Source organism: Eleginops maclovinus, chromosome 13, assembly GCF_036324505.1.
Source record: "Eleginops maclovinus isolate JMC-PN-2008 ecotype Puerto Natales chromosome 13, JC_Emac_rtc_rv5, whole genome shotgun sequence".
Taxonomy (NCBI): domain Eukaryota; kingdom Metazoa; phylum Chordata; class Actinopteri; order Perciformes; family Eleginopidae; genus Eleginops; species Eleginops maclovinus.
Window position 1 is genome coordinate 8,482,766 of NC_086361.1, and position 12,033 is coordinate 8,494,798.

General features: G+C 44.9%; 1 protein-coding gene across 1 annotated transcript; it reads left to right on the forward strand.

Moving 5' to 3' along the window:
* Nucleotides 1-6,770: 6,770 nt before the first annotated feature.
* On the forward strand, nt 6,771-8,661 carry LOC134875256 (uncharacterized; the record flags this gene model as incomplete). The annotated part of the gene is given in 2 exon segments (XM_063899743.1): nt 6,771-7,934; nt 7,937-8,661. Coding segments are annotated over 2 exon segments (1,518 nt in total), but the record flags the coding sequence as incomplete, so codon positions are not given.
* Nucleotides 8,662-12,033: the final 3,372 nt, after the last annotated feature.

Genomic DNA, 12,033 nt, shown 5'->3' on the forward strand with positions numbered 1-12,033 from the left:
AGCACTTTATGTAATTTACCACAGCAGTAAGGGGCTGAAAACACTTGAAAGTTCTCCTTGAAATGCTTCAGTTTGACCTCTTAGACGGGCTGGAGACCTTTTGAATTACCACAGTGCCTCGCTGCTCTACTCTTCTCCTTACTCTGGCTTTGTGTTTTTAAGAACCTGTGTTTTATGTCTTTCAGCAATCTGCCAAAATCCACAATGATAAAGATCCACAAGCTGCAGGATCCAGAGAGGATGTGCAGCGAAGCTCAGGAGGAGGAAGAAGAGGACGTTTAAGAATAAAAGAGACGGACGTTAGCATGGTGTGAACCTTGCTGGATATTTCAGTATTCTGAGTGTGTGTGTGTGTGTGTGTGTGTGTGTGTGTGTGTGTGTGACTAAAGAGACAGGGATAAGTGTTTGTGTTGCCCAGATGCAGATTAACCATCTCAAAAGCTTTACGGAGAGAAAGGGTCAGAAAAACTCTGCAGAGACAAAATTGCTACGATTTGTAAAGCAGACCTACTATGAATCAGGCCCAAAAGCAACAAGACTCTTAGCTAGACGCCTGCGGAAACAACAGGCCATTAACACAATTCATAAAATAAAGAACCCTCAAACCAACCAATTATCACACGAACCAGATGAAATAGAAAGAATATTTGAAGAATACTACAAGAAACTCTACTCTAAACCATTATCAGCTGATGAAAAGGCAAGAAGAAGTTCTCTTGACACACTTGACCTGCCAACTATTGGTGAGACACAGAATGACACAATGATGTCACAATTTACAGTTAAGGAGCTAGAAGCTGCAATTAGTAGGTTAAAGGCTAGTAAATCACCAGGTAGTGATGGGTATCCTTCAGAATGGTATAAGAGCCTTTCAGAAGGAGCTAACACCTTTGCTTCTGTCTTGTTTTAACTGGACCCACAACGAGGGTGGGGCCCCTCCATTGTGGAAGGAAGCAATTATTACCGTTCTACCCAAAGAAGGCAAAGATAAAGAAGACTCCAAAAACTATAGGCCAATTTCACTTTTAAATGTAGACTACAAACTATATACATCAATTATTTGCAAAAGACTTGAGGCGCTCATACCAGATTTGACCAGATTTGATACAATTCAGTTGGAGAGGGGGACAAGACAAGGCTGTTGTCTGTCCCCCACTCTTTTTGCTTTATATGTCGAGCCTTTAGCACAGGCAATAAGGCAGAGTGAGGAACTACAGGGTGTCAATGTAGGGGGGACAGAACATATCATTGGCCTATTCGCGGATGATGTCATTGTTTTTCTTGAACAACCAGATATATGTTTCCCACACCTAATGTCTCTACTGGAAACGTATGAAAACTATTCAGGGTATAAACTGAATATATCAAAAACACAAATTCTCACCTTAAATTATTCTCCATCCCGACAAATAAGAGATACATATCATTTGAAATGGAATTCTAAATCAATGAAGTATCTTGGTGTAACTCTGAGTAAAACACTTCCTGACATGTTTGAAAACAATTATAGCGAAATTGAAAAAAGCATTCAAAAAGATATTGAAAGGTGGTCTACCCTTCCGTTAGACTTCAGTGCTAGAATACAGATAGTCAAAATGAATATTCTACCTAAATTGTTATATTTATTTCAAGCTATTCCAATTAATATCCCCCAAAACAAATGTATAACCTGGAACAAGATGATTTCTAGATTCATTTGGAATAGTAAAAAACCAAGAATAACATTTACAACACTTCAACTACCTAAAAGCAAGGGTGGGATGGCTTTGCCTAACCTCACAGAATATTTTTATGCAGCCCAACTTAGACATCTGGTTTGTTGGTGTAGACCCGACTATGAATCTAAATGGAAAGAAATGGAAAGGGAAGTACAGGGCTATCAAACCCAGATATTGGTGGGGGACGAACATTTGATAGGTGCTTTGAAACATGCTATGAACTCAATAGTAGCCTTTACACTAGAAATATGGAGCGCTGTAGTAAGAAAATACAAACTTAAGAGGGATGTACGCATTCTGAGGTGGTTCGCGTATGATTCAAAGTTTAAGCTAGGGACATATGATCCAGCATTCAAAGAATGGGCACAAAAAGGTATGACAGCAATATGTACCGTTTCAGAGGGTGGAGAATTTCTAAGTTTCCAAGAACTAAAGACAAAATACGGCCTCGAAAACAAAAACTTCTATAGATACATGCAGTTGAGAGATTATTTCACAAAAGAGATAAGGTCAAATGAAACTATAAATAAGGTGATTGGAATTATTATGGATTCATACAGACAGAAGGGGTCTCGGCCCATCTCTGCTTTCTATCGAGCTATGGGTGAGAGCAGGGGGGAATCAACACTTTATATAAAAGCAAAATGGGAAGCAGAACTAAAAATCCAAATACAAGAGGAGGAGTGGTACCACATGTGTGAGACACAATGTACATCAACAAACTCATTAATATGGAGGGAGTTCTGCTGGAAAAATCTAACTCGTTACTTTAGAACACCAAAGATCAAATCTAGGCAAATCGCTATACAACAAGACTGCTGGAGACTATGTGGGAGCAAGGGGGCAGACCATGCACACATCTTCTGGAACTGTATAAAAATGAGGATATACTGGCAAAATGTTAACTCAGTTGTAAAAACTGTCTTGGGATATGAAATCCCAAATACTTGTCCAGTGATGTATCTTGGGAATATTGAGGAGGTTGTAATGAAAGAAGACCTGTACTTGACTAAAGTATTACTCGCAGCAAGTAAGAAAGCGGTCACAAGAAACTGGCTCAATGTAAATACTCCAAAACAGGAACAGTGGTTGGAAATTGTCCAGGAAATCCTTGTTATGGAAAAATTGACATACCTGTTGAGACTCAAAGAGAACGTATTTGAAAAGAACTGGGAAACATGGGACATTTATATGAGACATGACACCAACTGAACGAATGTTAAATGGAACAGTGGACTGAATAGTAGAACATCTCCAGACAGTGTGTTAGTGTTATTATTATTGTTACTTCACTTGTACCTTGTTTGCTGTATTGCTTATGTGTGTGAAAACTTAATAAAAATGTAAGTTATAAAAAAAAACACACATAAGGGGTTTTAACCTCATTGCTGCTTATTTGAACATTAAATGATGTAAACACAGTGGAGCCACTAAATACTGATATACACCTGAACCTCAGCACAATACGGACTCAAAGTGGCAGACACACTTCAGAGTGTACTGCAGGGAATCTACACACAGATGTGCTTCTTCTTCTTATTTAACAATAATAAGGTTTGATTATCCCTCTGTTCTTCCTTCAGGTCTCTCTCAGTCAGGTGTAAGTTATATTTCAATAACTTCATGATAAAGATGAACTGCTGCGGCTCCATGATATTCGACCATAACAACGAGACGCTCTCCATCTCCGTACGTATACTACATTCATTCAACCGTCACTCCTGTCTTTCTTGTCTGAAGTTACACACCTTTGTTTGCTGACCTGTGCAGGTGATGCCCCCGGGCCGGGAGGATGGAGGGGGAGTGAGTGACATGCGCTCTCTGAGTGGGGGGGGGGGAGCGCTCGTTCTCCAGCTTCTGCTTCATGCTCTCTCTGTGGTAGATCACCGATTCTCCCTTCAGGTGCCTCGAGTTCGACGTGTACATGGTGTACACACACACACACACACACACACGAAACGCTGCTATGTGAGAAAACACCTCGCAAAGCAAACAGAGCATCACAAGGCCACCGCTTGTTCCAAGGCCAGAACCCGGGGCAACGCTCCTCACATCTCTGTGAGACGAGAGAGAAGGAGGCAAGGGAGGAGAGCAAGTAATGAAATGAGACCAGACTAGACATGATAGCATGAATGTAAAACGGGTTGAGGGAACAAGAAATATATAGGGCAGGAGCGAGAAAAGAGGAAACAAAGTGAGAGTGCAGGGACGATTGAGGATAAGGGTTCTAAGAGAGGTTGCATGGAGAGTGGGAGGAAATATGAAGACCTACAAGACGGCTTGAAATATATTGCAGCAGGGATAGGTAAGGTGAAAGGGGGTGAAAACAGGGAATTAATACCAGGAAGGACAATGTAAAGTTTACGAGATGGTGTAAAGTTTCCAACATGTTGTCTTTTTGATGTACGACTTCTTTAAAAGTCAAAACTTACAATGAAGTTGTAAAGCTAGCTGAGAAGCAAAACAGACAAGGAACAAGGAATAAATGACAGAAAAAATGCAAAACATTCCTGTGAATAATATTTATCTAGGGCTTTTATTGTGAAAGGTATAATTGATATAATTATGTATTTGTTATGAATTTTGTATTTGTGTGAAATGATTTCAAAGGGATTTTAAATTTCTAGCACTTTTGAATTATTATTGTCTCTATAGCTTGATAAAGAAATATTATGATTTATTAGAATAATTCTATCTTTTTCTATTAGTCATTTTCCAACAGATTCCCCATTCATATCATTCAAAGACAAATGTATTAAATAAGTCACGTTTGAATAACAGGGTTCCTGCAGTTGCTTGAAATCCTTGAAAACATTTTCATTATAATTTTGAGTTTGGTTTGAAAAGTTCTTGAAACTGATCTTTTGTTTCCATTTTAAATTTGTCAATTTCTTGCTCTTTTGTTGTGTTACTGCACCATAAAATGCAATGAAACGGGACGAGGAAGAGCAATAATTAGTGTCCTGTTTATACTGTATGCACTTTATGTAATTTACCACAGCAGTAAGGGGCTGAAAACACTTGAAAGTTCTCCTTGAAATGCTTCAGTTTGACCTCTTAGACGGGCTGGCGACCTTTTGAATTACCACAGTGCCTCGCTGCTCTACTCTTCTCCTTACTCTGGCTTTGTGTTTTTAAGAACCTGTGTTTTATGTCTTTCAGCAATCTGCCAAAATCCACAATGATAAAGATCCACAAGCTGCAGGATCCAGAGAGGATGTGCAGCGAAGCTCAGGAGGAAGAAGAAGAGGACGTTTAAGAATAAAAGAGACGGACGTTAGCATGGTGTGAACCTTGCTGGATATTTCAGTATTCTGAGTGTGTGTGTGTGTGTGTGTGTGTGTGACTAAAGAGACAGGGATAAGTGTTTGTGTTGCCCAGATGCAGATTAACCATCTCAAAAGCTTTACGGAGAGAAAGGGTCAGAAAAACTCTGCAGAGAAAACATTGCTACTGTTCAAGTAAGGAAGGTTCACCCATAACCAACTGGCATTATTGTACGTTTTGAGGGATTAGGGAATAGGTTGGGGAGATTGGGTAAAATCCTTAGTTTTGTGCCTTAATGCAAGATACAGTTGAGCTCAAATTGATTAAAAACTGGAGTCAGACTATGTGGAGCACTTCCAAAGTTACAGTCTTTTCATACAATTGTATTTTTCTCCAAAATCTGAGTTTTTTTCCACAGTTGACGGACAAATAAAAGCTGTTTTTGTGCATAAAACACCTTTTTTTTTAGATTTGTTTATCTATATCAGTTTGCTAATACATGTTTGAGAAGATTTAAGAAAGGTATTGTTACCAGCTGATAGATGAAAACATCAGAGCAACAGAACAGAAGTTAATTATAAGCACAGGACCTAACCTGCACTGACAACCTGACCTTCCTTTTACCACCTCAAAAACATCTCCAAACTTCGCCCCACCTTAACCCTGTCAGATGCAGAGAAGCTCGTCCACGCCTTTATATCATCAAGACTGGACTACTGTAATTCACTCTTCACTGGGATCACTGGCAAAAATATCCAGAAGCTGCAATACATCCAAAACAGCGCTGCCAGGATCCTGATGAGAGTTCGGAAATATGAGCAGATAACACCTATTCTACACTCACTACACTGGCTTCCTGTCCCATTCCGGATTGACTACAAAGTCCTCCTGCTCACCCATAGATGCATAAATGGGCATGCACCCCCCTACCTACAGGAACTGATTACTCCCCAAACCTCCAGCCGCACCCTTAGATCCCAAAACAGCTTGCTCCTCCGGGTCCCCAACACCAAGCTCCGAACCATGGGCGACCGGGCCTTTAGCTCTGCAGCCCCGCGCCTATGGAACAGCCTCCCTGACCACCTAAGGGAAACACAGACTCTGGACTCTTTTAAAAATGGCCTAAAAACATTTCTATTCAAAAAGGCGTTTTTGACACAGTAATAGATTACAGTCAGCTATTTCTTACGTGCTACTGTTGATTTGCTGTTTTTTTTTCTACTATGTATGTGTTTACTAGGTTTTTTTTTTATTAGTGTTTTGACTGTATATATACTGTGTGTAGGTACTGTGGCACTCTGAGATTCCCTTGGAATGAAGAGTGCATTAGAAATTAAATATATTATTATTATTATTACAACAAACCAACAAGGATGATGACTTGATTTATCTGGATTTATCACTCTCAATCTTATTGTACAACACTTTGATCTTAGCTATGAAACCAGCGCTGAACCCAAACTTCTCCATTACTTTCCAGAAGAAGCTGTGCTCGACGCGGTCAAAAGCCTTTTCCTGATCTAGAGAAATCAGACCAGTATTAATGCCCAATGAGCTGGAGACCTCCAAAACATCTCTACACCCTGATAAAAAGGAGGTAGCCCACTTAACTTTAAAATGTTTAAATCAGTTAAAAACAGAGCAGCATCCAGCCCCAGGTTACTCGCGCGTCTTAGAAGCCAATCCCTGAAGGAAATAAGGAAGTGACTACTTGGCGGCTGAGAGGACGCTGGCGTGAATGTCGCCGCTTCTCAGTTCTCCAAAGTTCTTCAACTCGCTAAAATTATCAGACTCCAAACTTGGATTCCTACCTCTGAATCGCGGGTCTACAGGTTGCTGCTACAGGGATTTGCAAATCGCTGTTGTTTACGAGTTGATCTGCTTACTAGTAGGCATCAATCTCGCGTCGCTACATTCTCGTCAGCCTGTGTAATCTGCGTATACTTTTCATTCATTTCAAGACGATCTGTGGACTACCACCAACGAGAGTGTTCGTGTTACGGATACCCTGCTTGACACAGATCAACAGTGCTGCAACTGACCTGGTTCACCCGGACTGCCTCCTCCATAATAGTCTTGCTGAAGTTTTCCTGTTCGTAGTTAGCCGCCGCGCTAGCAGGCTAACACTTTCTGGTGCTCTTAGCTGGATAGCTAGGATGCGCTGTCTCGCTGCCATGACTCTCTACTCTGCGGCTGAACTTCTAAAACTCAGCACTCTCTCTTCTCCGAACTGTCTTGAGGTCATCAGATCTCTCTGCCTACTTCGTCGCCCCCGCTACGTGCATAGGGCTGCCAGGCACAAGTTTGTTTACATGGATAATACTCTTGCTGTCCCCTCAGTTAGGTGCACCGCTTCTCTGCTGCAACGTCATCATAACAAACCACGCCCACTTGCTGTCAACCGGTGTCCTCTGCTCCCCATCAATTGCACTGTGACCCCTGCTGCTGCCTCCATGAATAGGGCTGCCACATTTATGTTATTAAACACTCGCTCACTAAATAACAAAGCCCCACTAATTTATGAAGTTATTCTGGATAAAAAGCTGGACTTCCTATGTCTGACAGAGACATGGCAGAGCCAGCAGGACTTCGTAACCCTTAACCAAGCCACTCCCCCAGACTATGTGTATCTTCATAAGGCCCGTAGCCTTGGCCGTGGTGGTGGGCTAGCTGTTATTCATCGATCTAATATACTGGTCAAAGAATTTCCAGTCAGCTCCACTTCCTTCGAAAGTCTCCATTTTGCATTGGCAGGCGCTACACAGCTCCAAGTGCTGCTTATCTACCGGCCGCCTAAAGCCTCCACCCACTTCTTGTCAGAGCTCTCCGGGTTGCTTGCCACCATCTGCCCCATGTACCCATCTACTATTTTAATGGGTGACTTTAACATTCATGTGGACTCGGCTAACTGCCCCTTTGCCTCTGACTTTTTGTCACTATTGGACTGTTTAGTATTGCGCAACATGTGCATGTTCCAACACACACCAAGGGGCACACCCTTGACCTTGTGTGCTCCACTGGAATCACCCCCTGTCATCTCCAGTGTGATGACCTGGCTATTTCGGACCATCTCGCCATCTCATTCTCTGTTTCTGTGCCCCTTCCCAGTCAGCCCAGTAAACGAACCATCACATTTCGGAAAACCAAACAGGTCTGCACATCCCTGTTGTCTTCCACCCTTGTGACCCACCTGGCCACTCCCCCTCTTAACACCACCGTGGATGGTCTGGTGGAACACTACAATACTGCTCTCTCCCTCAGTCTGGACTCAGTTGCCCCTCCCATAACCCGGTTGGTCTCATTTGCACGCCCCGCTCCCTGGTTTACTCCTGAGCTCCGCCTCATGAAAGCAGCCGGCCGCCAGCTTGAGAGGCGCTACAGGACATCTGGCCTCACCGTACACCATGAGGCCTACAAAGACCACATCAGGGACTACAAGGAGGCTCTCTTGAAGGCGAAGACACTCTACTACTCCATACTTATTAATAACCAACAAAACCACCCTAAAAAGCTTTTCATAACAATCAACCGACTACTGCGCCCTCCTGATTCCCCCCAACCCTCTGATGCAGCTGATCTGTGTTCCAGGTTCCTGGACTTCTTTCAGAAAAAAGTGGAAACTATTCATAATCACCTTCTGCAATATTCTACGCCACCCCCCCCTTCTCCCACCATCCTGGTGCCGACACCCCTACTGCCTGCCCACTGCAGTGTTGCCTCTCCTCCTTCACCATGTTGGACACTGACCAGGTGCATGACTTGGTGTCCAAAGCGAAGACCTCCTCCAGCCAGCTGGACCCCATGCCTACCACCCTGGTGAAGACCTGCCTCCCTGTCATCTCTGCCTCTATTGCCGCCATCATAAACTGCTCACTGGACTCTGGTGTGGTGCCCTCAGGCTTCAAAACAGCTGCAGTCATTCCCACCTTGAAAAAGCCCGGTCTGGACCCTGACGACCCTAACAACTATCGTCCAATCTCCAACCTTCCTTTCCTAAGTAAAATTCTGGAAAGAGCAGTGGCTTCCCAGCTTCAACATCACATGTCACACCATGAGCTCTTTGAACCCCTCCAATCTGGCTTCAGAACTCAACACAGCACCGAGACCGCCCTCATTAAAATCACTAACGACCTGCTCACTGCCGCCGACAATGGCCTCATCTCCATCCTCATCCTCCTCGACCTCTCTGCAGCCTTTGACACACTCCATCCTCCTCTCCCGTCTCACTGAGCTCATCGGCCTCAGGGGCTCAGCTCTCTCCTGGTTTCAGTCCTACCTTTCCAACCGCAAACAATATGTCACCCTGAAAGATGCCAACTCCATCCTGGCCCCAGTCAATCATGGCGTACCCCAGGGATCTGTGCTCGGCCCTCTCCTCTTCACCATCTACATGCTCCCCCTCGGCCAAATTATTCGTCACCACGGCCTCAGTTTCCACTGCTACGCCGACGACACTCAACTGTACATCAGCACCAAACCCTCCACTCTGCTCCCACCTGGCCCACTCATCAACTGTCTGCAAGAACTAAAAACCTGGATGACCTCTAACCTCCTCAAACTCAACAGCAATAAAACTGAGCTCATGGTTGTGGCGCCCAAGCCACTGCTCAGGAAGGTTGGGGATCTTCTCCTGGAAGTGGATGGCTGCTACATCACCCCATCACCCGTTGTCCGCAACCTGGGTGTCATTCTCGACCCCACTCTATCATTCCAGTCCCACATTAACAACATCACTAAATCTGCATTCTACCACCTGAAAAACATCTCAAGACTCCGACCCTCACTTTCAGCCTCAGTAACCGAAACCCTCATTCACTGCTTCATCTCCACCCGCCTGGATTATTGCAATGCCATCCTCACAGGTCTCCCCTCAAAAACCCTGGACAGACTGCAATATGTACAGAACTCTGCTGCTAGGGTCTTAACTGGCATTAAGCCCTGGCAGCACACCACCCCCACCCTCATGCAGCTCCACTGGTTACCTGTCAAATTCCGCATCAAATTCAAAATCCTATTACTCACCTACAAGTCCCTCCACGCCCTTGCCCCCCGTTACCTCTCCGACCTCCTACACCCCTACACCCCCCTGCGGTCCCTCAGGTCCTCTGTCAAGGACCAGCTGGCAGTACCCCGCACCCGACTTAAGACTTTTGGGGACAGGGCCTTTTGTGTGTCTGCCCCTACCATGTGGAACCAACTCCCCCCACACATCCGCTGTGCCCCCTCAGTTGATTCATTTAAAAAGCACCTCAAGGCACACCTTTTCTCTGAGGCCTATGGACTTTAACCCCCTCACAACCCCACCTGGCGCCCTGCGCACTTGCACCCTCACTCACTCTCACACACGCACTCACACACGCACACACACACACACACACACACACACTCTTTGTAAAGCGACCTTGAGAGTCCTGAAAGGCGCTATATAAAATTAATTTATTATTATTATTATTATTATTAGAATGCAGCTGCTCTCATCTCTCCACACCAAATCAGCCGGGCCGGTAAGATACCTTTGCAAAAACTGCACTCAAAGTGTCTGTTCGGCTGGCCAGGTGGACAAGGCCCTGTCCCCCCTCGTCTCTAGATAAAAACAGCACCCCCTGTGGCACCCAGTGTAGCCCATCCCAAAAGAAATCTACCAATCTCTTTTGTATTTGGGCCAGTAGGCCTGAGGGAGGGTCTACACAGGTAAGACGGTGCCACAGTTGGGATGCCACAAGGTTGTTTAAAACCAAAACTCTACCTTTAAAGACATCTGCGGGAGAAGCCACTTCCATTTGGACAGTTTTTCCTCAATCTTCTCTGTGACGTTCTCCCAATTCTTCTGGACTATATTTGTGTTCCCTACGAACACACCCAGGTACTTTATGCCATCTCTTTTCCATGTCATGCCCTGGGGAAGACGTGGGAGACCGACACGACACTCACCGACAGCGAGGGCCTCACTCTTCTTCCAATTGACCCTCGCTGCCCATGCTGAACTAAAATCTGTCACAATATTGATTAAAATGTCTGCATCCCTCTGGTCACTAATAAAAACAACGATGTCGTCCGCATACGCAGATAAAACCGTGTTTCCATTAAAACCAGGTAAAAACAGCCCTTGGAATTTGGAGCGTATTTTGCAGAGGAGGGGTTCTAGGGAGAGTGCATAGAGCCTCCCAGACAGAGCACAGCCCTGCCGGACCCTCTACACACTCTAAAAGGAGCACACAGCCCACCGTTGAACTTCAGCACACTCTCAATCTTATTGTACAACACTTTGATCTTAGCTATGAAACCAGCGCTGAACCCAAACTTCTCCATTACTTTCCAGAGGAAGCTGTGCTCGACGCGGTCAAAAGACATTTCCTGATCTAGAGAAATCAGACCAGTATTAATGCCCAATGAGCTGGAGACCTCCAAAACATCTCGAATCAGGTGAACATTGTCCACCATGGACCTGCCGGGCACACAGTAGGTCTGGTCCCGATGGATGACCTGCTCAATAGCTCTCCCCAGCCTGGTGGCCAAAGCCTTGGACAGAAGCTTGTAATCCACAAACAGCAAAGACACAGGGCGCCAGTTTTTGATGTCCTGCAAGTTCCCTTTTTTTGGCAGCAGCGTGATCACCGCTCTGCTGCAGGACATTGGCATAGAGCCAGAGGCCAGACTCTCATTAAAAACATCTAACAGGTCATGAGACAAGATGTCCCAATAGGCTTTAAAAAACTCTACCGAGAGGCCGTCGATGCCAGGAGCCCGCCGTCCCTGCATGCCTTGCAGTGCGGCCTGCAACTGCTGCGTCGTCAACGGCCCTGCAAGCTGTGAGTTCGCCTCCTCAGAGACCTGAGGTAGTTCCGCACAAAACTCCTCTGAGAGCGTTTCGTCCTCATTATACTCGCTCGTGTAAAGGGTGGAATAAAAGCTCACAGCTCGCGTCCTGATCTGGCTTGGCTCTGTTAATTCCTGCCCTGTGTCTGACAGCAGTGAGTGGATTACCCACCTCTGTCCATTCTTTTCTCCAGGCCGAAGAAGAAACTAGTGGGAGCATCCATCTCATTTA